Below are 27,157 nucleotides of genomic sequence, written 5' to 3'. Positions count from 1 at the left end.
GATTGTACATTTTTAGGCAGCTGGAAATATAGCATCAAAATATATAAAGCAAAAACTGATAGATGTCTAAGACATTAACTAAATTATAGCTATGTTGAAAGACTTTTAACACATATCCCTCAAAAATCATGCCAAAGAGATACGAAGTATTTCATAAAAGATTTGAATATCACAGTATCCTTGAATATGTGTGTCTTTGTAGTTCCCCTCTGAAAGAATGTGCCATACTTACAAAAATAAAACAGAAATAAACACAAAAAGGAATGACAAAAAAATCTGCTTGGCATTTAAGTACTTTGTTCTAGTGGAAGATAAATATACTTATATACTAGAGCTATACAGAAATAAAAATGTTTCAGAACAAAACCTATGGATTTCAATCAAAGCACAATTCCAAGGAATATTCTTATCTTTAGGGCACCTACAGGAAAGTATTGAAAATACTGAAACGGGGATCTCAGGAAACTAGATGAAGAACATTAGCAAAAGATAAAAACAAGAAAAATTTATAAAAAATATAAATTGAAATTAGTAGGAAACAAAAACTATACTAATATTATTTATTACGGAGTGTCTGCTATATTTGGGATGCTGTTTCAAGAGCATAACTCATGTATTCCTTGTGACCCCCTTTTTATAGATGAAGAAACAAGCACAGGGAGATTAAGCAACTTGCCCACAGTCAGGCCACTGGCAGAGGCAGCACTAGAATCCAGTCATTCAGGTTCCAGAGGCCACATCCTCCATCCCTGGCCCATTATCAGGGCCAGAATTCAAATCTCCATATACTCTATCCACTTCTCTTTTCAGTCCTTTGATGAAAAGTGTGTTCTCTTTAGAAACAATACCAGACTAATTCTGAATGTATAACACTTTTGTTCATTTGATGCAAAAAAAAAAAAATTGTCTTTAATGTCCATACCTTTATATCTGGATAAAAAGGGGAAAAGTACCTAAATAAAGTTTAATAATTTTTGCATATTTTTTGTTTAGTCAGCTTTAGTCCTGCTCTGTAGTTTTATTTCTGATTGGCCCTTATATCTTATTATTGCCTTTGTGAAAATCACCTTTCCACAAAGATAAAGGAAGGAAAGGCACAGGAGTTAAGGAAATTTGTACATTTTTTTTTCCTACTTATATATAGATCTAGTAAAAGTTTTGAGAAGGCTAAAAATCATTGTCTCAAATGAAGAGCTTGTATTATGTATGGTTTTACTGTAAATTTCATACTTCCTGTCATCAGTGCCATAAATTGAGATTTGAATTTTCTTTGAGTGGGAGGGGCTTATGTGCACACTTGTGTGCATGGATATATGTGTAACAAAGAGAAACTGAGGTTTATTTAGGCAAAAACCACTCTTGAAATAGTCATATATGGATAAATAAATATGACCCATTTCTCCAAACCTCTTCGTTTAATCATATTGCTGTAAAGTGTTCCCAGCACACCACCAGCAAAAAGAAAATTGATGTTGAGAAAGATTTCACTTCCTGGGTTGTTCTATGTCTGTGTATAGTCCTATGTTTTTGATATGTATATGTATGCAAATATATACATATTAAGATACATATTTGTCTGTATAAATATATATGTAGACACATACATATATGTACATTAGGTTGTTCAAATAGATATAAACATATGTACTGGTGCATCATGAAATATAATATATTTCAAATTGAGTTCTGGATTCAATTTGTGTGTTCAGTTTGACTCTCTGTTTTCCCCTGAGAAAGCGTCTAAATATTTCTGGGCAAAAAATGTTGTGGTAGTTTCAGCTGTCCCTACAACCACTTTCATTATTTGTGTCATTATTACTGCTGCATAATCTGAACATAAAAAAACATGGTGCTGTAACAAATGACTTCCCAGTACTGACAGTTATAGCAGCAGCATTTCAATACTGATGAAAAATTTCCCAGCGAGATCACCGGCCAAGTTTACATAAACCAAACAGGAAATAGCTGCTACTATTCACATTAAATCCAAACTGTTTGGTGTAACTTTATCTATGTTTTACTTTACAATAAAATCTCTTTCATTTTTCAGCTGGTGAAATTTTATCCTTATTAAGGTTAGAAAAAGATAACTTGAGGGTTTCATGTGTGGTATTCTTGTTTGTTCTTTGATAAGATCTTTTAAAGATAATTTTTTAAAAAGTTGTTTCACTTTTTGATTGTTTACATTTAATGAACTTTGTAAATTTTTATGATAGGGAGAGGTTTGTTATGACTTTTTCCCTACTGACTGCTAATAGAAGTCAGCTTGTCTTGCCCATGTGCTAGATGCTGTCAGTATCAAACTGCCTTTGACTTTCACATCTCTCAAGGGACTAGTAATTGTTGTGTTCAAACAGCCTGTAATTGTGATCCCGCTGGCTTTCTCAGTACGCTTCTGGCTATTAGAATCATTAAACAACTCAGCACCTGTTAACAGCATTGTAAATATTCAACCCTGCTTGTGTGCAGGTTGAGTCCAATATAGAGAAATCTTACAGAGCTCAGCCTCATAAATTAGAGCCTCTGACAAGTCAATTATTGTGAAACTGGGTTTCTCTGTGAAATAAATGAAATAGCATGCTGACAAAAAGGTAGGCTGTCTGTTTATGGCAAAGAGAAGATAATGACTTGATGATTCAATGCAGTGAACATGAAACTACATTGTATCCTTTATCCATAATTAAACAGTTGTATACTATTTCTGCTTTAATAACCAATAAATTATAAATTTTGTGCTGTGGAGAGTGCCACATGAAAACAGACCTTTTTATTTAGCTGTTGTACGCTTTTTCAAGTTAGTAAAGTGATTATTGAAATTAATGATATGTAATGTTTTAAGCTAAATACTTATAATTGTTTAGGCTAGAAATTACACAGTGACTGAAAAGTTCACATATGAGAAGCGAAGGCCATATAATGCTAATGAAGATCATGTAAATATAAACTCCATCCTTTATTCATGTTGAGAGAATATATTCTCTCAAAATTTTATGTCACCTAAAAGAAATTCCAATTACATTTAGTTATATACTTTATTGTGTCTTGTAAGTTATATATCTAATTAAGATGTAGCAGTATCTTACTTTTTAAAGGATTTGAAAATTTTTACATAACCTTAGTATCTCAGTTGAAATATTAACAAAGACTAATACTTGGTATAAATCAATAAGGTCATATAACTAACAAAAATAGATACATTTTAGTATTTGTGTTGGCTGTATAGGGAGAAAAGTTTTTATTGATTGAGATTTTACTGTATTCAAGAATGTAATATTTTAACTAATACTCTATTTTTAAAGTTGTCACTTTTAAAAAATAAAGTTTTCACATATTCCAGAATATCTGAAGAAAACTATTTTAGGGATTTTTTTAAAATTCTGATTACCCTCAGATATATTATAAAGGTAAAAGTTTTGATATTGAATAAATCAAATGTCAGTTCAGTTACTTGAATAGTTCATTTCTTCTCATATATAAATCATTAAGAATGTTGGTGAGCACATTGGAAAAGAACAACAATATAATGCAATATCAGTGGAAGTTTTAAGTTATTCTGCACAAAAAAAATGCATTAATTTTTAGCCAGTTAGATTGTGAATAATATTTGAGTATAGTTACCAGATAATTTGTTGCAGTCTCAGAGCCATAATTTTACTTGATTTTTTTTTCTTCTTTGCAACTCATTTTAAATGTTTAAAAAATGTTTACTCTAACTGCACTTTATCTGGATAAAAGCCACAAATTTGTCTAAAAATCTTCCCAATAGATTTAAATAAACTTCCAAAGAGATATTAGTCTGTCAAAGTGTATCTTGTAAATATGTAAAATAGTAAGTAAAATAAATATAAAAGAATGTTTAATTTTTGGAGAAAAATTTTTATCATTAATAGTTTTAAGTATTACTTGTAAGTGTACCAAATTATTTATTAAAGCATAATATAGTAAAGTTGGCATTCCAGTTATTTATTTTATAGGGGAATGGCTTGTGGTAATCAGTAGCAACAACCTTAAGTTTTTTATGTTTTTAAATGGCCTAATAAATTTAAAGATATAAGTGGAGTTTTAACTTTTTCATTTTTGTGGTAATATTGTTTTCATAATGTCTTCCTTCTGTAATTTTAATTGCATAAAAAATAACTTAATTCTGTTAGCAAATGATACTATTTATTCAGTATCCTGGGCACATTTTCACTAGTTTTTTCAATTTAAAAAAGACTTTATCAACTATGCATTAGTCCAGACAGCTGAAAATAGTGTTAGAAAATTTATAGGCTTAGCAAGCCAAAAGAATGTGAAATATAAAGTAAGCACTTACATTGCAGAAAGTTTGGCTGATAAATTTCATTTGTTGGGGAAAAAAATAAAAGACAAAAAAATATTATTCATAATTTGGGAAAGCTTTGGGGATCTGTCTCTTTTATGGGGCTTTGAATGTCCAGAATTTTTATTTTCACCTCTAACACAGAATAAATTATTCTAACAATATACTCCTTCTTAGTCATAGCTCAGGATAAAGGAAATATTTATTTTATAATGGTTTCTAATGCTGATTTTTCACCTTCACATATGTCTGGTTAGATGAAAGTCAATACATTTTGTTTAAGTTAACAACAGCACTGATCTGTCTGGAATTTATCTGTTCATTGATAAATGTTGCTTTATTTTGGACTATGAAATGAACTTTTCCAGGAAAGGCAGTGATTTCTCTGCAGACTAAAATTTAAAATAACTACTTCTTTATTTGTAAAAATTAAAATCCTCAGCATATAACTATGATTTACAATTATTTTCTCAAATACATAACCTATTATTAATCTGTACTCACTGAAAACTCTCATATTTGTGTGTACTTGGCCATTTCAGCTAACTTCTCTTTCTAGTGAAAATATATCTTGCCATGGTTTAAGTCCTGCTTTGTGTATTTCTCAATAAATTTTTATAGCATCTTGGCCCCAGATCCTTCCTTTTGGAAGAAAGGGAAATTTTCCTTTCCCATTGAAGAAAGAGGAAAAAAAAAAAAAATCATCATACTTGTTAGGTTAGACCTCTCCCTTTTGAGATTGTTAACACTTTCTTCCCCAGGCTCTGACTGCCTCCTTCCTAGTCCTGTACAAATGTTAAACCCCCATGCTGGGGTTTCAGTGATGAGAGTCTGTTCTTGGAGGACACACTTTCTACTCCTGTTCCTTGATTTGGATGGAGGTGGGGCATGTAATTCCCCATGCTGACTAGGGGACAGGGGTCACTCAACAGGAATTAGACATCTGCCATGACTGTGGGGGCAGCCCCCCACCTCTTGGATCTGTTCCCAGACACAGATTCCTAGTGATCTTAGGGGATTTGCCAAAAACCTCTTTAAGCCACAGGGAGGAACATTCAGGTGAATTGCATGTCCTTAGGCTTTTTACTTAGAAGATATATGAAGCTGAAGCTTTGTGTTTTCTGTGTACATGAGCTTAGATTGCTTTTTTTATTAGCCTGATGATGTTCCTACTAATTTTAGGATATTTATTCCTTAAGCATTAGGGGAATGGCAGATGACTAAATGTCTTAAAAGAACTCATCTACCACCCAAATCAGTAGTTCTTGGAGTTTTGTAAAATTACTGAAGATGAATTTTTACATATAAAGAGGAATTATATATTTATATATAATACGCTTCTCACTATTTCAAAAACTAGCACTTGAGTTTAGTTTGCTGTAGATATGTAACCTGAAATAATGTCAGTTGTATCTGGAAATTTAGTACCTTTTAATGTGATACTGAATTTGATCTGCTTATCTTACCTATTTTTAATGTATTGCCATCGTTCATCAGTGTCAATAAGTCTTAGTATGGGGATTTTGTTCTGTAAAATGGAAATGGTAATTGTAGTTGCTTTATTTCTTTGATTTGTTATAAATGGAATAGTTTCTTTTGAAATTCTGAAAAGAATGATGTGAAACTGGAATGACAGTTTTAATAGGAAATATCTTGAAACAAATAATGACCTTGCTTGTTTTCTAGCTACTACAATTTGAGTGATGTGAGCCATGATTCCGTGAACAAGTTTCTGTCCAATCTGGTTGAAAAGTCTCTGGTTGAATTGGAACAATCCTATTGTATTGAAATTGGAGAGGTACGACTTGGTCATACATGTTGCAATTGAAAAGATTGCCCAGTTCTTTAACAATAGGGCTTTTGCTTCTAATGATACCAAAAAGTTTAATGAAGCTGTTGCAGTAGCAACCTGCATTATGAATTATTAATTTTATGAATATATATATACTTCTACTGTACTTTTTATTTATGTTATTTTATCTTTCTTTCAAAATAGGATAATCGGAGCATTGAACCTCTGACATATGGCCGGATTGCCTCTTATTACTACTTGAAGCACCAAACAGTTAAAATGTTCAAGGAGCGTTTGAAACCTGAATGTGGTACCGAAGAATTGCTTTCAATTCTGAGTGTGAGTTTCATGATATTATTGCGTTGTTTTTAATATAAAGAGATTATATTTTATATATTTCATACCTTCTCTTTTAATTTGGGTCTTAAGTTTGTTGCCATCTAGTTCCTCTTGAAATTTGGCAGGAACTGTTTTAAAGTTTTTTCCTCTGTCAAACAAGATCACTACAAAACAATACATCTGGATCAAGCTCCCCATAGATAAGGTGACCACATGATTTATCATCCAAACTCAGGTGAGTCTGGGTACCAAGATACTAGGTGCAAACTGAGCACTCCTCAGCAGCCAGGTGATCACCCTATCCTTCAACGTAATAACCTCTCTGAATTATAATTGAAAGCTTTTCTTACTGTTTTTTTTTTTTTTTGAGTAGTTCTTGTTGAAACCATGATATTACTGATCTTTCTTTACATAAGGATCCACATGATTAAGTTCTCTTAGAGTTAATGCCAGAAAAGTTAACTCCTCCCATCCCTCCTTCCAAAATATGTACAATCAAATATATCACATGATAAAAAACTGTATTATGTTCATTTTGCTTTTTTGCCAGGAAGCTAAAGGAAGGACTGAATTTAATATTGAAGTTAAAATTACTGTTAAGAGTATCCTCTCCACTTCTTTTCTATGTATATGTGCATTACTTTCTTCTTGGCTGACTCTAAGTGACTCTAAGTTTTACCATAAAACTTTGTGGGGGCATTAGTCAGGATATATGTTACAAGTAAATACTGTATTTTACTTTACCTTTGAGATGTGTTGGTACTTTTTTTAAAAGTTAACATTCATTGGACTGTAATGTCCTTAAGGCCCTTCTCTTATAAATTCAGTGATTCTACTGTAGTTCACTTATTAGCTTTTTTCCTACCTCTCCGATTGCTTTGTCACTCTCAGTAGGTGTCATATCCCATTCACAGTTTTCCAATTTTAGTGTTTTCCCTTTAAGAAACTAGTGTATAGATTTTGTGTGTGGCGTAGGGCCAAATACATTGCAATGAGTCAGAAAAAATTGTTAATGAATCGATGGGTGGGTGAACAAATCCTGTTGAAATCATTTTCCCACTGTTTGCTGTATAGAAGTAAGTAGAGTGTTAAAGAATATGAGGCAGCTATCAAAAAAATGATTTTATTGTCAAGTTAACAATTCATTTTTGAGGTGGGAATATATATATTTGTCTTCTTAGGGCTGCACCCATGGCACATGGAGGTGCCCAAGCTAGAGTCGAAACAGAGCTGCAGCCACTGGCCTACACCACAGCCACAGCAACACAAGATTTGAGCTGTGTCTGTGACCTACACCACAGCTCACAGTAATGCCGGATCCTAACGCACTGAGCGAAGCCAGGGATCGAAATCGCAATGCCATGGTTACTAGTTGGGTTGGTTACTGCTGAGCCACAACAGGAGTTCCAAGAATATTTTTTAAAATGAAGAATTTTGTTTAGATTTCTAATAATGAAGTTTTTATCATTTCCTGGACAGAGATTCATAAAAACAGGATTTATCTATGAGAAAGACATTAAATAATGGTAAATTAATTTCAGCAAGCACTTTAAACTAGAATCTGTTAGATTGGTGGCTCAGCAGGTTAAGGATCTGGCATTGTCACTGTTGTGGCTTGGTTTGATGCTGTGCTGTGAGTTGATCCCTGGCTCAGGAACTTCTGCATGCCATGGGCACAGCCCCCACCCCCCAAAAAAGAATATAATATTTCTTTCATATTTACTACCTCGATATATTCACCTAATCGAGTATTTTACAGTACCTGGGAATACGTAATGATAGCTAACACTTTTGAGCACTTTTCATGTGCCAGGCTCTATTCTAGGAACTTTACATTGATAAATGGATTTAATACTAACAAAAGCACTCATTTGATGTTGAAAAACATCCCATTATTATTCCCATTTTACTGATTAACCAACTTGTCCAAGGTTGCACAGCAAGTGAGTATTTTATAGTCTAGCACCTGAGTGTAGGTTCTTACCCACTGCACTGTGCTATGTCTCATGTCACACACACACACACACACAATGAGGTGGAAAACACTAAGGCAGGAGGTGCAGAGTATGTCATATTGACACTAGATGCACATTGTTTTGTGGAAGTTTATGAAAACCATATGTCTATTACATTCTTCCCCTTCTATCCCACTAAAAAAAGCCCCAAATGTATATAGTACCAAGGAGTTCAATCATTATTCTCTTTGATCTTTTCTATGAAAAGGCATTGGTTAGAACAAGAGATATGTTCATATCCTTTCAACAGTCTGTTTCTTTCCAGCATTACACTGCCAGCAACACTGATCTCATGGTATATCTTTATTAAATAAAGTCAATCCTTTTGTGAATAATATACCAAGCAGATAATCTATGGATGTCTCTATTTATGTATCTATCTATGATAAACTACAGTGTAGCATATTTATATTATAGAAATACAGTGTATTTATATAGTTCAGCATACCCCCTTAATGATTTCCACAGCAACAATGATAGAATCTGCTCATCCCCTGGGGTTTAGCGCAGAAAATTCTCAGCTTCTGCTGGTTAGTGTCTAAGTCTATAATAGCTAAGTGAGACTTTTTTTTGTTTGTTTTTAATCTCCGTTTCATTTTTTAAAGTTTTATTGAAGTTTGGTTGATTTACAGTGTTGTGAGTAAGACTTCTAATGGGGCATTAGAAGTGTAGGACTCATTTGGAGAAGGAGATCTGCAAGTACCGCTATTTTGCTAATTTCTTATCAAGAAATTATTCTCTGGAGTTCCTATTGTGGCTCAGCAGTAATGAACCCAGTTAGTATCCATGAGGACGTGAGTTTGATCCCTGGCTTCTTTCAGTGGGTTCAGGATCCGGTGTTGCCATGAGCTGTGGTGTAGGTCACATACGCAGCTTGGATCCTGCATCACTGTGGCTGTAGTGTAGGCTGGAAGCTACATCTCCAATTCTATCCTTAGCCTGGGAACTTCTTACTCCACAGGCGTGGCCCTAAACAAAACAAAACAAAAAACAAAGAAATTACTCTCTTTGTTAGAGAACATATTTGTAACTAAGAGAGAAACGTTAAATAATAAAGCAGTATTGTGTTTGAAGTACTTCTAGTAAAATTTCTAGGAGTCATTCTTTCATTAGGAAGTATTTTTAAATTTTTGGGACCACAACAGGGATTCCTAAATGACTCACATATCTTCATTATCTTCTCCACTCTCACATCCAAAAATATACATTAATGTCCTTGTGATTTTGAAACAAGGAAAAAGAAGTAGTCAAGCAGACGCTACAAAGAAGAGAATGACAAATACAATAGGGCCAAGAAAACCAGAGTATGTGAAAGGCCTCTTTCTATTACCACTGCTTTTGTTTTTATAATGCTTAATAATGTCAGATTATATTTTTGAACAATTCAATGTTATAACTTCATAAGATATAGTCAGTGATGTTTCTAAAGTCATGTTTAAACTTTTTAAAAATAATGTATTAATTATTTTAAAGAGGAAATTTCAGTACTCCTGAAAAGATCACAATTGAAAAACTTCTTTTCTCTTGAATATTACTTTGAATTCAGTATAATATTTTCATCAGTTTAATTTTGTCAGTGAATAGAGTTTTCTCATTATTTCTTAGTATATATATTGTATTTAACTTTTGGGCTTTGTTGTTTCTGGTATTAATGATAATGTAGAAATTATATTCATTTAAGATTTTTATTTTAGGTATTATGAATATTTTTTAATGTAATTATTGTTGATGCAGAGAAAATGAACTAGCAGGTAACCATAGAATGAAAAAAGAGTAGAACAACATTCATTGACTTTCAGCAAGCATTTGAAAATACATAAGCTTTTAAGTAAAGAGACAATTTTATATATATATGATTAGGTTTTTTAAAAACTAAAAAGAAAAAGCCATATAATCAGGTCATTTCATGGTGCAGCTTCTTTCATAGTCTTTTTGGCCCTTCAGACCTCCCTATTCCACAGTGTTCCATGGCAGAAGTCAGGTTTGGTTTAAAAAAAAAAAAAAATCCATACATTAGGTACATTTATACCCTATCTTTTAAATTCTGTCCTTTTTGTTTTTTCCTCTGTCAGTAGGCTGGTTGAGGTCCATATATTGTAGAACAGTATTATGTTGACAGTTTCCTTTTGGATGAAAGACAACAGGAAATTGGAGAGTTTAAAGATGAAAACTAAACTCTTCCAAATAGTAAGGAGCTAAGCTAAATGAATCTGTCTTAAGAAGTATCTTAAGCATATGAAGTATGTATAATTTAGATAGTTACTCTACATGTATCCATATTAAACTCCATCCATCATGTTACTACCCACAGACCATACATTGATTCATCCAAAAAATAATTACTTTGTGTAAAACACATACAATATGTAAGGCTCTTTGTAGGGGCAGGAGATCAGATAATGAACATTAGTGACAAATTGTGTGTATGTGTCTGTGTATTAAATTATGGGCCATGGTAATAAACCATGAAAGACACTTGGGTGTTGCTCCTGACTGAGGTCACCAGTTCAGTGTGATGCTCTAAGAATCACAGCAGAAGGTTGCCCATCATCAAAAAGAGCCTCTAAAAACAAAACAGGATAGAGTAGTCTGTCCTTGGTGTTAATCTTCCCTATGCACAAGATTTGCTATATACATTTCTGCTGGCCCCACATCAAAAGAATATCATGGAGAAAATTTAAATGGGCCCAAATGAGCCATTTAAATGGTAGAAGAAACATGATTGGGGCATTTCAGTCTAGAAAGGCGCAAAGACTTGAATCAGGTAACATGCTAAAGCCATGAATTGTATCAATGGAGGCCCTCTTAGGTTGTGAACACAAGTGATGTTTTTAATTAAAAGGCAGTTCCATCTGATCCTGCAGGTAATAAATTCAGAGAATTTATTACTTCACTTGATGAATATAATGTAGGGCAAAAATATAGAGATTCAAAGAGCACTGAAAAGAATTGACTAATGGTAAAAATACTAATGAACTAAAGAAGATGAAATTGCGCCTGTCATATTTGGTGTGATAGATGCTGATCATTCTATTGCAGACCAGGGAAGGCAGGGACTAAGACAAGATAAAAGTGTGTCATCTGTATGGTATTTTTCTCTTGACCCACTAGATATCTGGAATATTTTTTATCCTTCAGAATATGGGGAAGGAATGGTATTTGTTTTTCTAAATGTGACAGTCTGTTTTACGTTCAAAATCTAACTCCTGTTGATTATTAACACCATTATGTGTAAGTCTGTATTTCAGTCAACACTGAAAAAGAAGACATACTTCCACTAATGTTTTTTTCTCTACTAACACCTCTTTTGAGACTTCCAGTTTCACTTATCTTCTTCCCAAAAAAGTGAACTGTTTCTGGCTTACATTTTCAGATGTCATTGGCTTTACACAATAGTAAAACACTCTATTTTAGGTGTGAGACTGAAGATTGTATTGAGACTATTTTTCTTCACTTATTCTGTGATAACAACCCATTTATTTAAATCTTGCCTTTTCCATACATTTATTAAAAAATAATAACTACCTTTTATGGAGCACCTACTATATGCCAGGCACTTAATATATATTGTTTAAAATCATCACACAACATGTCATGGTAACTGTTAATATATAGAAAATGAAATTGAGGTTTAATGAGTTTTCCCAGGCTCTATATAAAGTAGGTCTTTAGAACTCTTTTCCCTATACTTTACTTCCTCTTCTAGACATATTTTATCTTTATCCTATGATTTAATTCCAGCTGTAAAAAAATTTTAAAGCAATGAAATATAAGCGTATATATTTTTAAGTCAATTAAGAAGCAGAGTTAGTTTCAAAATTACGTGTGACCTTGTAACTTAGAATTATAGGTATTAAATGCAGATGTTAATTACTGGAAAAATAATTATTTCAACACCCCTTATTGAGAACATGTATTTTAAGTTTTAAGCAATATGATGCTATTTGGAAAGGTTAGATATTTTATAAGAACTCTTGCCAAGTTTTTTTTTAACACCATGAATTAATAAGCTTCATAATTAAGGCAGCTGCTTCACACATCTATTGTTAACCAGTGACATTACATCTGTCTTGCTCCATTGCTGGCCCCCTCCTACTTATTGAAGCATTTAGCAGTTTTGGCAACAGGGATTACATGGCATGGAGTAAGTAGTCTAATTAGATATAAGTGAAAATCCTGAGGGAAAAGGACATTTAAAAAGTAATTTGAAGAATCTCTTAATGATGTTGGCACTGAAAGCCAAGTCGAGAGTAGGAAGTGCCTGTCATCATGGCAAATAAGGACACTGATTTGATATGTTCAGTGGATTTTTAGAAGGTAGGTTATTTTTAAAAAGTAATAGAAATGGAAAGATTCCAAAGTTATGGGAAATTTATCTGAATGAATTTTTTGTTACTATGCTTGCCATAGTATTCATAGCTTTGAAAAAAAGCAGAAAATGCCTCAAATATGTTGTTTCTAAATTTTCAATAGTTTTTTAAAACCATTGACTCAGTCATTAAGTTTTTTGTGACTAAACAGAAACATGAGATTATATATCAAATATCCAATTTTAAAAGTTGTGAAGTTCTTATTTTTCCACACAGCCTTGGATATTGACCAAAAGCATGAGTTTCATGTTTTAATGTAAAATAGAAGCATTCCAAATGTAGAAAAATACCAGAGCAATAAGGTTTTTATATGTTAATAAATTTCCAGGTTTGACAATTCACTACACTGCTTTCTTTGCTGTGCTCATATAAAGAACATTTTCAGTAATAAGCATCTTTAATGCTTGAATTTTGTCCTCTCTGGGATATAACCCACAAATCTTTTGGTTGAAAATTACAAACATATCTTTCTTAAATATGGAATTTTTTAAGAGAGAAATTTTAAATGGAATAAATAAAGAGGACAAGCCATATATAAATACTATTGGTAGGGGACCCAGCATGTAAAATTAAAGAGTTCATTAAAGGAAAAATGAAAGGAAGGAAAGGTTAACCGTGTAACAGTGAACATCACCAACCTCATGGCCTTCCATTTCCAAATAACCTCCTGACAATCACAGGATCCCATCTGCTACTCTTTATCATCCTAGTGGGGAAACCCAATGGGATATCTTTAGGGTTTGTGAGAAGAGCTTTCCTAACCCTCAGTCTGGGAAGCTGCTTGGCATCTTTTGGAGAGGCACAGATGGCAAATGTCTTGAAAAAAAGTATCTTTCTCCTTGTCTTGGTCTCTTTCCCTTGAGACCTCCCTGTTCCCCATTATTTCCTAGTTTCCCTTTAGCTTTCTGCACTTATAAGCTTTTCTCAGCACAGAGAAAAGTCATATATCTTCCTGGTAAAAGTCTTCATTCTCAGATAATCTTGGGAAGATTCTGAAGGTTGGTGATTAAATAGGGTTGTTAATTAAGAAATAAGTTTAGATATCAAAGTATGAATAACCTCAATATTTCTTTCATTATCACCTGGTTTAACTTTCTCATTTAAAAAAAAAAAAAAAGAAAAGACCTGGTCTTGCCCAAGATGACACAGTCAGTATGGAAAAGAGTACAAAACTTAGCTCCCAAATGGCAGAGTTGAAATTAGAATTCATGTCTCCCAACACCCTTTTAAATTTCCTTCTTTATTTTCCCCTTTGCTGTTCTGTGCTTTTCCTTTTCTTCTTGTATCTTATTTTGCCCTTTTAATGAAACTTACACAGCAAGGTATATAAAAAGGATATACCATTAACCTTCTTGGCCTTAGCTATCTATAAAAAGTACTTTTGGTTTGTCAGTAATTATTCTCTGTCTGTCTCTTCTGCTGTTGCTGCTTAATATAGTTCTACCTATGCATGAGAAGTGTTAGTCCTGCTTATCACCTTCAAGGCAGAAGAGTTGTTGATGTTGGCCTCAAAGTTAGAGTTACCACTCTGGCTGAGGGGCAGGATTGGATCACCAAGGTTCTGGGGCCATGTTAAAAGCATTTGCAGGAGTTCCTGTGGTGGCGCAGTGGTTAATGAATCCGACTAGGAACCATGAGGTTGCGGGTTCGGTCCCTGCCCTTGCTCAGTGGGTTAACGATCCGGCGTTGCCGTGAGCTGTGGTGTAGGTTGCAGACGTGGCTCGGATCCTGTGTTGCTGTGGCTCTGGCGTAGGCCAGTGGCTACAGCTCCGATTCGACCCCTAGCCTGGGAACCTCCATATGCTGCGGGAGCGGCCCAAAGAAATAGCAAAAAAAAAAAAAAAAAAAAAAAAAAAGCATTTGCAAAGGGAAACTGCATTTAGACATTTTTAAATTACAAATAAAATCACAAGTGGTTTTATATAAATTAAGTCATATTTATAGAACTCCAGCATAGTTTGATTTTTCAGGGAACCTTATCATGATTCACTTAATTTGGTTTTAAATATAATTTTGTTTATCATTGGTAGTAACTCTTTGCTTAATGTTATCATAACTATTTAGAATTGTCATCACATATGCAGTCACATTGGGGAAATTAAAATGTAATGAAAATAATATTGAAGATTATTATCTTTCTGGGAATAAAATCTCTTCCCTAAATTCTAATAATCATTTGTCTCTTCATTCTACTTTGAGTAAGCAGAGCATTGTTTTGACTATAAAAATAAGTGGAAATTAAGTAGAAATTTCAAAAGTGGATAAATCATTTTAAAATATCATTTTTATATGCTAAAAATTGGTTCCTGTCAAAATGTTTCTAATTGCATCCCAATAAAATGTAAGTACTCTAAAATTCCTGTTAAGGTTTCATTGGCCCAGCAGGTGGAGCAGTTCAGAAATCAATGCTAGCTTCTTCCTCGATTAGTAATGACAATTAGAAATATTTCAAAAGGTTCATGGTTCCTGTCCTAAATATCTTCCCAATAGAAATAATGCCAAAACATTGCCTTTTATTTTCAAAAAGTAGCCAAGTGAGTAAATAAGTGTGATCATTCCCAATGCTTAAAGCCAACTGAATGTACTTCATTATCATTTTCTGTGTAATAGAGCAAAAGAAGAATTAGACCTCCTAAAAGAAAAATCAAATATCCTTCCCAACCCCCTATTGGTATAATCAAAGTCCTTTAATATTACATTGTTTTAGAAACATAGAATTTTAAAAAAAGTAGAAAAACTTCCTGATGCTGAGGGATGTACAGCCCTTTAGGATAACTAATATGCCAGGCTTTTTTTTTTTTTTTTTAATGTAATAATACAGAGAAACACAACAGAAACACTATGTGCTTAAAAATTTTTTAACAGTTTCAGAAAAATGTTTGTAAATTCTGTTATAAATTATGCTAAAGTGTATCTTAATGTGTGTTTTAAAACACATCATTATATTTGGCCATCTTGTTTTATTGAATCTTGTTTTATAGATAATACTGCTTTTATAAGTTTGGGAGGGTTAATGAAAACAATAGTTATTCTTTTTTAATTTATTTGTTATTCCTAGCTATACTTCTTTATACTTAATAAATCATGGATTTTTCTCCCACATTGGTCATTATCAGACCACCACTAGTCCTCACATAACAGCAATTATTTAGTCTGTGTAGAGATTTATATCTCCTAATCACTTTCTCACAAGACCGTTTCTCATCAACTAATCTTTCTGAGTTGTTCTTTTCAGGTTATTGTATTTTAAAGAAGAGAGCCCATAGTCCAAGTTCAGAATGATTCCATAACTATCTTGCCACCGATCTCACCACCATAAGTACCTCCTCATGCAATTATTGGGGAGATTAAATTAGTCAGTATAGGTAAAACACAGAATAATCCTTTGCTCATTTTTAGTACTTAATAAATGTTAGCTCTTTTTATATTTAATAATATTTATTGAGCACATAGTGTTCTAGGCATGGAGTACACTGCAGCAAGCTAGGCAGATGAAGTTCCAGTACTCATGGACCCTATATTCATAGTGGGCTTGGCAAACAAACAAGAAAACAAATAAACATGTAATAAGTTCATATGTTTAAAGTGAAATTTTTTTTTTTAATAAGGCAGGAGTCTGGAGATAACTAGATAAGGAATTTTTTTTTTTTTTTTTTTAACTTTTCAGGGCCACACTCTTGGCCCATGGAAGTTCCTAGGCTAGGGGTCATATCGGAGCTGCAGCTGCTGGCGTACGCCATAGCAACTCAGGATGCAAACCACATCTGCAACCTACACCACAGGCAGCAGCCAGATCCTTGACACACTGAGTAAGGCCAGGGATCAAACCAGCATCCTCGAGGATACTAGTTGGGTTCATTACCACTGAGCCACAACGGGAACTCTGAGAAAGCTATTCTTCATAGAAATGTAATGGAAAGCACCTCTGAAGAGTTGATATTTGAACACAAAACTGATTAACATGAAGGAGCAACTTGTGAGAAAGCCTTGTGGAAGAAATTTTGGGCAAAGGGAACAGCAAGTGCAGAGGTGATGAAATGGAGCTGCTTGTCAGGTTCAGGGAATAGCAAGAAAGCATGGCTAGAGTGGAATAAGCACCAAAGGACATGGTAGGCAGGACCGAGGTCATCTTTGGCCTTGCTAAGGGGTTTGGATTTTATCCTTATTGTTCAGAGGAGCCATTGGTAGAATTTTGATCAAAAGAATGATGTGATATCATTAATTCCAAAAAGACCACTCAGGCTCGCTAGTAGAGAAATGATTGTTGCAGAAAGTCCAGATGAGAGGAAGTGGCCTGGATAGAGTGGTCGGAAATTGAAATGCTGTGTAGTCATTGGACTCAGGATGTTTTAAAGATAGAACCAACAGAAATTGGTAGATTGATTATAAGTAAACAGAGGAAATAAAGACAATGCCTAGTTTTGGGGCTGGAAGAACTCAATGGGAGAGAATACTTTTATTGAGGTGAAGAAGGCAGGGTGAAGAGTGACGACCTCTGACTGTGTTTGTGTTGGGGGCCGCTGGTGACAGGCATATATCAGGGAGTATTCAAAATTTCAGAGTCCAGAGGTGGGTTGAGATCATCTGGGCAGTGAGTATTGACAGGCAGTCTGAAGATTGCCCTCCGGGAAATCTAGCTTAATGAGGCTGGGGAGAGAAGAAGGAGAAGGTGAGTCAGCAGAAAATTGAATGAGGGATGATAAGCAAGAAGGAAAACTTCCAGGAGTGTGCACTTCCCTGAGCCAAGAAGAGAAGAGTATCGCAAGAAAGAGATGGTGATTAATTGAGTTAAAACCGTTGATATGAAGTAGATGAGAGCTGAGGTTACTCATTCGACTCGATGTGATAGAGCTCCTAGATGTCCTTAGTGAGTAATTTTAGTGGAGTCATAGGAGATAAAAGCCTTATTTGAGAGTCCTCAAGAGACAGTTTTAAGAAAGCAGAGACCACAAATACAGCTAATTCTTGGATGGAGCTAGGGAGGGGAGATGATATGAAATCAATTTCCTTTCTTTTTAAAAATTTTATAACATATTTGAATGCTGATAGAAATGATTCTACAGAGAGCAGGGGAAATGACATAGGAAAGAGAAAAATCCTTAAGATTACAGAGGGGTAATAGGAATCAATTACATAAATGGAAGAATTAGTCTTGAGCAGAAGAGACAACCACTGTAACAGAAGATAGAGTGTGAGGGTAGAGGTGCAAGGAGGATGGTAATAGGTGGTAGGATAGGAAGTTCCCTTCTGTTTGCTTTAATTTTTTTCATGAACTTAGAAGTTAAGTCATTAGCTGAAACTGAGGAGGTTGGGAAAGACCTATAAATGTGAGTGAATGGCTGTTAGTAGACTGAGGTAGCCCTAGGGTGGGAGAATGAATGTGGTATTTGAATTTAGGAAACAGGTCCAGATCTGAGCATGGCCATTATAAAACATATAAGTGGTAAGTCATTTAATCTCTCTAAGCTTCAGTTTCCCCATTTGTTAAAAGATGTGCAAACATACCTGCCCTCCATATCATCACAGGATTAGTGTGAAGATCTTATAAGGTAAAAGGTATGTGTTGGAACATATCTTGATCTAAATAGATTTTTTTGTTTTGTGTTACATTGAATTTAGGTTTATTATTTGTATATTGCTTTTGTTTTGCATTCAAAACTGCCTCACTCTCGATACCTTTAGGTTCCTTAGGGGTTTAGGGTACTTAGTGTCAGAAAGGCTGGCCTTATTGGATTTACTACAAAATTTTATTTCATTATTAATATTTGAAGGAATAGAGAAGAGTACAGAATCTGGGTTTCCTTATGATCCCTAAGAAAACTTTGCCCTCACCCTAGCATGTATCCTTTAGTGAATTTTAGTACTGCTTTGTATTTTTTTCCTTAAAGAACATATGGTAACTTCATTTGAGAGATCTTGGCATTCTTGATCACAGGGTCCTTTTCTGGTTTTCTCTCTTAGTTTTTTCTGCCCCTATTCCCTTGTTCCCTCTGTCTTTCTCGCCAGGTTAATATTTTTCTAGAGGCCATGGCTCTGGGTTTTAGTGTACCACGGGGAGTGACAAAGTCTATAAGTAAAGATTCCCCACTGCCACATTATCCTACCTCTAAATAAAAAAGCACTACGGTTCTTTAATGAGACATTCCCCTGGCTTCCAGACCAATGTCTGTGCTCCTAAGAGTGCTCATCTATTTATAGTTGTTAAAAACCACTTAGTAATTAGAAGAAATCATAAAGTAATTATGATTCGTAATAGTGATTATGGCTGGGTGATTACTCCTTCACTAAGATGCTTTGCAAATGGATTAGCACTTCTTTGAATTAGGAACTTGGGCTTGAAATCTATGAGGAAGCTATATTAGTTTAAAAAAAAAATTGTTCTTTTTGGGGGGGACTAAGCAGAAAGCTGTAAAACAGCCAGGAGGCTATTGGAACCTGGCTGAAAGAAAAATCAAGCAAATAAAGTTGGCCATTTTATTAGGCATATATTCATCTGGAAAAATTCCCTTCATTCTTGCAGTTAAAGCTCTGGTCAGTTTCATTAGTAATGCCAGCTCTAAGTTGGGCTGTGATAATTTAGTGGTTTCTCTTTCTGAATAATTAGTTAAATATTACATAGCTTCACAGGATACTTGGTGGGGGGTGCATATTTAAAGGCTAGGTACTTGCTAAATACAGATTTTCAAAAATTAGCATTTTTGATACACAAAGCATTGCTTCATTTTAATTTCTAAATTAAATGTCCATTTCTTTTACTATCCTGCACTTTTCTAATCTCTTCCTTCCTCTACTTCAGTTTCTTCTCTGCCTTCCTTACTAGTTACACTTTCTCTTGTTTGTCCTTCATTTTCTCTTATTTGGAAGCTATCCTACAGATATTCTTAAACACACATCTTCAACAGGCCAGCTCGTATTTATTTAGCACCTACTGTGTTAGGTGCAAGAGGACAATGATAATTAAGATAGGGTTCCTATCTTCAAGAAGGGAAAAGGCCTATGTCTAAGAAGTAATTATAATTTGATATTAACTATTGTAAAAGTGTAATTTGTAACAGCATGTCTAGAGTATGTAGAAAGTCTGGTTATTAAGAACATAGGCTTTAGAGTATGTAGAAAGTCTAGTTATTAAGAACATAGGCTTTAGAGTCACACAGACCTAACTATCATTTTCTAGCTATGTGACCTTGGGTTAGTCGCTTAATCTCTCCAAGCTTCATGCTTCTCTATAAAATAAAGGGGAAGATTAATAAAATAATATGTGTAAAGTCTCAGTACATTATCTACCATATGATAATCATTCATATCTGTTATTGCTAGTTTTCATTAATAATAATATTTTAATATTGACAAGTTCTGGTTGTTGATGTATTATAATTTACATAAATCATATCAACATAGGACAGATATCATTATCCCCATCTATTCCAGAAAAAAACCTTTTAATGTAAATTCTGACTCTTTAGTATGCCACATGAGATTGTTCTGAGCCTAGATCCAATAAAGAATGGAGTAAAAATAGCCTCCAAATACTCCATCTTCAACTACTCTTTCCCTTTTGCCTCTGCAGAGCTCCTGCTGCTCCATATGTCAAGAATGCCTCCCTCCCCACCTCAGCCAGGATAGTTGTCACACATTGGTCAAGACCCATCTCACTTATCTGTGTGAAGCACTAACCAAAGAGAAAACATTATAAAATCATTGAGTCAAGGGTAGTTTATTCAACAAATATTGTTGGTTAAATTATAGAATGTTTTGGAACATTAGATCCACTAGATTCTAATTTCCTAGCATATACCAAAATAAAATTAAGTCAAATTAAGGATTAAAGCCAAGAAAAATGCTTAAATCTCAAAGAGGAAGAGGGGAAGAACAAAAAGCATAAAGGAATTGAAGAAGTTATAAAAGGAAATGGATGGCTTTGCTTATATAAAAATATAAAATATATGCATGTCTCCAAGATTTTAAAGCATTAATATATAATTGTTTTTAATTATATCAAAAGGGTAATAAATTTTAATTTTTTAAATTAAACAACCACTATGATTCCAGTGATGAAAAGACATTAAATAACGACTTATAGAAGAATAAACTCATTTTCTGAAATATAAAATATCCTCAACCTTCTCAGTGATCGAGGAAATAGGAGTTGAAACAAAAAAACAGGCATCTTTTTAGCCTATTAAATTGTTAGAAATTCAAAAAAGATAACACTCATTGATGGTGAGTGTGCTATGGGTTGCAACATTCCCAGACACTGCTAAATAGAGTCTGTTCATCCAGACTTTCTAGAGAGAAATTTGATAATATCTGTCAAAGTTTTTTTTTTTAAAAAAAAAGGCTCTAAAAAGTTTCTACTGCTCCGTGGTGTTGTAATTCCATTTCCAGAGATCTATCCTAAGGAAACAAGTCAAGATATATATACAGAGATGTTCACTATAGTGCTACTCATAATAGAAAAAAAAAAAAACTGGAAAACTTTTCTTAAAAGACCAGTATCTATTTAAGAATAAATAATCTGTGCTACTTAAACACAAACTTAAGTTTTTGAAAGTAAATCAGTGGGGGAAGTGGTGTTTGTCTTGTTTTCACATAGCCCTATATGTAGTAAATTCTGGTCACTGAGGTAGTTATGCTTGCATTATCAGATGATAGAAGATAACTTACTAATTAAGTGAATAGTTTTGAAAAGCTCTTTCAAGAAAAATATCTAACTAGTGCTTAATAATTATTAGCAAACTATAGTCTTCCTGCTGTGTGAAGGGCTAAAATGAATACTTTTATGCCGAGCCATTATACATATGGCAAGCCTAGGGGAATTTCCTTTCCAGAGGTATGTTATAAGCCAAATATCTTTTGATTTCTCCACCCAAAGAAATGGATATTCCCCATTCTCATGTATTCTTAAAATTTGTGTTGTAACTACCAGATAGAATACATCGAAGTGGTCTTTATTACAGTAGTAGTATTCACACCATCTGCATTTTATTTTAACATTACATTCTCCTAAAACAGAACTCCACTTATATTACAATGTTTTCCAGCTGACAGTCCAATAGAATTTAAGCATGTCTCAGAGGTTTGATTATGTCAGAAAGTTAGAACCCACTTTGCTTTATAAAACAAAACAAAAGAAAAAACTGGAAGGTGAGGATTTCCAAATGTCATTCTCCTCAGATACATGAAATTCTATACATTCTTATATTCTAGACATTATTTTGTATGTTATTCAGCAGACTAATGCAGTTTAGCACAAACACTATAATCTGTTTTAAAGATTTCCATTGGCAACTGAGAATTTTTTTTTTCTACTGTACAGCATGGGGACCAAGTTACACATACATGTATACATAATTTTTCCTCCCATTGTTGTTATATATACTTCCTTCAACTTATTAGACTATAGGTCTTCCATTCCATCTCTGTAGGTTTTCTGTTATTTATTAAGCAGTGTCAGCAAATTTCTAAGACAAATGCCAAACAGGTGTCATCTTCTACTGACAGATGAACAAATAAACTGTCTTACAGAACCAGTGACTAAGGTGGCCGTGGACCTCTGTGCTGGACTGAAGGCACAGAAACTGTTGTAACTTTGAACTACTTTTACTTTTTTTTAATCAGTGAAGGAGGAAGAAAAGTGAGAGGGGAAAGAATCAGTAAGATGTCAAAATAACCAGTGAATGCAAGTAAAATCAGCGAAAAAAGAAAGATGATTTAATTGCCACTTGAAACCCCCACCAAAGTCATGTGGGTAATGCCAGACTAACTTAAAAGCAGGATGGGCTTTTTTTCTTTTTCTTTTTTAAATTATGTGATGATTATTTAAAATGCTTTTGTTAATAAAATATCAAGGAGTTCCTGTTGTGACACAGTGGGTTAATGATCTGGCTCGTCCCTGTGGCATTGCCAGTTCGATCCCTGGCCCACACAGTGGGTTAAGGATTCAGCATTGCTGCAGCTGCAGAATAGGTCGCAGATGCAGCTCAAATTCAGTCCTTGGCCCAGCAACTTCCATGTGCTGAGAGTGTGGCTGAAAAAGGGAAAAAAAAAATTCTAAATACATATCTTATATGGATTTCAGAATTCAAAGAACTTTAGTGCTACAGAATACTCGTAGAACTGTGCCAGAAAAAAATGTTTCTTTGATCATTCGGAAGACCCATAAAGATCTTTCAGAGTCTTGAAGCCATCATTATAAACATCAGTCATCATTACGTTATGGATATATTAAAATGCTAGAGGGCTCATTAAAAAAGAGCTAGTAGAGTCCTGATAAACTGAATTTCACTATTTGTAGACCAAGAGCAATGGTTCTTTCAGTTTTAGAGAAAAACAAATGTCCACAGATATCCACTCTATCCATGTGTCAGAAAATAAAGCCAAGTGAAATCAAAGGTTTCCCTGTGTAACACTTTATTAGAACTGATTTAAACAGTCTTACTTTTCTTTTTGAAACAAATAGTTGGTTGCTACATCTGAGAATCTGGAAATGTGTATATGCCTGCTGTATTCTCATACTGTACTCTGAGAAGTTTAATTTCGAGTTAATCAGCTCTACAGAAATACCAGACTTAAGAGACATACTTTATAAACTCTGAACCTGTACTTTGCTTTCCAACATTTAAAGCACCAAGGAAATGTAAACTAAGTTGAGGAATTGGGTTAATTTAGCTTACAGTGATTGCCTGTTATTGAATAGGGAGAGAGGGAGGGATGGAGGGAGATAGATATAGATATTCCTATAAGATGTTATGGGGTTTGAATATGACTTTAGCCGTAAGAATGCATGTTTGCTTTCTTTTGATTCACACAGAGCAGATGGATGCTTGACTGCCTGCTAATCCACAGCTGGAATGGTTTCAGCAGTTTCCACGTTGCCGGGTTAGAGTGGCTTTTCTAGTGGACTGAGAGGGCAGCAAAAGAGGGATATCATTATTCATCAGTATCCCAGTGGGAGCGCTGCCAGCAGAGATTAATTTTTTCTGTTATGCTTGTAAAACAAGCTCAGGTGGAGTCTCTAATCCTCAGGGCACGGGTGGCAGATCAAGGAAGATGCTACAAAGCTAGTTAATTTTCTGATTCTGGGGGAAACAGAAGCTCTGTTAGATGTATAAATACATGATTGCAAATTTAAGTAGCTCAAATCCAAATGGGATCTTCCCAGACATCTGGTACTGAAAATCTCTATTTTTCTTTGTTGTCTTTAAATAAAACTTCTTCGAAGTTTGCCCTGGAGCCAAAAATATTGGTAACTCTAAATATGAGGAAGTAGTTAATTTTGAGTGAATAACAAAACATTTAATTTTTACAAACATGAGCAAAAGCAAAGCTTTCTGCCTAAACAGACTCAAAGTTAGATGCCTAAAGTGCCCACTTAAGTATATTACCACCAGAAAGATACGGCATTAGCTATCTGATTGGCAGAACTTGTTAAAACATGTTTATCCAGTCTATTTTTTGATGGTTTTATTTTTATTTCTCCCAATAAATGATTTCCATGTGACACCTGTTCCCTGTATCTTATTATGTGACCCATCAGTATGGTCATAGTTTTGAGCAGTTATTCTTCAAAATAAGATTAGGTGACTTTTTAAATAAACATTAACGGAACTTATACCTCCAATAATCTAATACAGTTAAAAAAAAAAAACCTGATATCTTCTTAAGATGGTTTATCTTTAAAAGCTGTTTATTACTAGATTTATTTGAAAAAAAATATTAACTTCTTGTGGGCCCATGGCATGGCACTTTCTATTGATTATGATGGGTCGAAGAGATATTCATTAATGATACTTTTTTTAATGATTTTTTTTCCATTACAGTTGGTTTACAATGCTCTGTCAACTTTCTACTGTACAGCAAAGTGACCCAGTCACACGTACATTTGTTTTTGTTTTGAGGAAATAGCAGGCAGTCATTTAAAGCCTAGTCAAAAGACTACATTTGATTAAGTCAGACAGTATAACTTTCGATTGTAAAATTGGTTGTGACTACAAGGTAATGTGTAGTTCCTAAAGCTCTGACTGTTTTGCCACAAAAGAAGTTTCAAAATGTTTGGAGTGAAGAAAGCCTTATTGGAAGGAATTTATAACCTCTCAGATTAGTCATTTTGAATAGAATGACATATATATGTTCTGAGATATTTATTTACAATCCTCCCATGAGTCTAGTCACACCTTAGACATTTTCTTTTAGTTAACTTATGGAATTTTGCTAATAATGAGTCCAGATCTTGTTGTTTTACCAAGAACATTTTGTAGTTCAAGAAAAGATACATATTTTTAAAAAACACTAAGTAGAAGGCAATAACTAGCACTTCATGGAAGAGGCTCCTACAAAATGCAAGATTTGTTACGGTCAGGAAGGCTTTCCAGTTATGAGGATCTAGCCAGGGGACATAATATGGAATGATAGTTAAGCAAATCTCAGAGGGACTAGAGAACTAACTGAAGAGTTAGGATGAAGCCCAGAGCCATTTGTTAATAATGTTTGAAGTAGTAATGACTGCTAATAAATTTAAGTAATTGTTCCCCAGCCTGTACCAAATAAGCCAGCTCTTAATGTCAGTTACCTGACATGCTCATAAGAAAATAATAATTTAAATACTATACCTAGCCTAAACAAGAACCCCAAACACCACAAATCTATAATTTCTTCATTCGTCTGCAAATCATATGATTAATTCCATAGTAGCACTTGACTTTCCATAACGAACATTGTTTCAAGAGAGAATGGAAATTGTTTGTTGAATCAATCCTTAATTTTAAGCCATACATTTTTTAACCCAAAGAGAAAACTAGAATACTTATCAGAATTTTTCAGAAATTTTAGAGATATCCACATTTTTCTTCCTAATCAACACAAGGCTTTGCTTCTTGATGGAATGGTTCATGCATACAATAATATATGCAAGCTACCATTTTTGTGAGTTTCCTCTGAGAACCTAAATTTTTGTATTTCAAATAAATCAGAAGTTCCCTTAGGCTGTTTCTAAAGATTTTAGAAAAGGAACTTTCTACTTAGTGAATAAAAAGCGATAAAATCGATTACATTTGGAGAAACATCTGAGCTGTTTCTCCAATACCAGTAAGAGAATAGGACCCATCCAGTCAGTATGCTGACTTTCTGGCACTCTAGGTGCTAAGGCACAGGTGTCTCATTTCCAGACTCTGGGCCTCAGTGATTGGTTTGTTGATTAGACATCTAGGAAGAGAATTTTTTTGAAACTTACAAGGCTGCGTATGAGCACTGACTGACCCATTTCACAAGTTTACTGTATTCTGTTACATGTATTCTTTGTAGTTGTTAGTTTCTTGATGTTGGCAAACTATCCTAAGGAGCAACTATTTATAAAAATTAAGTTTATATTTGTATTAATAATGATAACACCATCTACATAGAATTTGTGGTACATTTGAACATATTCAACATATAGTCAAATATGCAGATCTGTACAGCTCATTGTAGCTTGAAATTCAGATTTTTACCAATGATGCCATGTACTCCCTCTTAGAAAACTGTGTTGAGACTTTCAGGTCACTGAAATAGAGATTTAGCATAACTTTTTTATACAGATGTATAGAATTATTCCCTTCATTGTGAATTTGGAGCCTTATAAATAATCGTATTTTTTTAAGGCACAGAATTTATGTCACATTCAAAAATCTAATTAATTGGGGGCTTTGTTATACCATTTGCACTAAATAAGATTGAAAGAGCCAAAGAAGGAGCAGTATTAAAGAACTGAGGATACTGGTCCCTGAAAGAAGCCACTAAAATTTAATCTCCTTTAAAGAGAGCCTAATGTTTTATAGTGAGTGATCAGAAAGGTGACAGTTTAATTGAAGAAAAAAATTTATCTTAAAAAAAATAAAGCTGTGGAGAAAGGTTTATTTAATTTTATATTAAACAAAATTTGAACTTAAAGAATATCTCAAATCAGTAACCTAACCTTCTAAGTGCTAAGAAGCTAGAAAAAGAAGAACAAGCAGAAGAAAGCATAGAATAAAGATTAGCATTGAAACAAATGAAATAGAAACTATAAAATCAGTAGAGAAAGTCAATAAAAACAAAATGGACACATCTTTATCAGAACTAATCAAGAACAATAGAACATTCAAGTCACTGTAACTGGTAATGAAGCAGATTATTACTAGTGACTTCACAAAAGTAAACATAAGGGAATACTATGAACAGTTATATCCCAAAAATTATATGATGTAAATGAAATGGGCAAATTCCTAAAAAGACACAAACTACCAAAATTGACTCAGTAAGATATAAAACACCTAAAAGTGACCTATAACAGAAAAAAATTGAATTA

At 33.9% G+C, this 27,157-nt stretch overlaps 1 protein-coding gene across 1 annotated transcript in view; it reads left to right on the top strand.

The window, feature by feature from the left end:
- The window catches only part of ASCC3 (activating signal cointegrator 1 complex subunit 3), a 325,142-nt gene that overhangs the window by 250,186 nt on the left and 47,799 nt on the right, over positions 1-27,157 (top strand). The window contains exons 35-36 of the mRNA XM_021090356.1: positions 6,008-6,119; positions 6,318-6,452. Coding sequence (XP_020946015.1) covers positions 6,008-6,119; positions 6,318-6,452 — 247 coding nt within the window. The remainder of the gene's footprint in view (positions 1-6,007; positions 6,120-6,317; positions 6,453-27,157) is intronic.

Source organism: Sus scrofa, chromosome 1 (assembly GCF_000003025.6).
Source record: "Sus scrofa isolate TJ Tabasco breed Duroc chromosome 1, Sscrofa11.1, whole genome shotgun sequence".
Taxonomy (NCBI): Eukaryota; Metazoa; Chordata; class Mammalia; order Artiodactyla; family Suidae; genus Sus; species Sus scrofa.
This window is presented reverse-complemented; position numbering and strand designations above follow the sequence as displayed.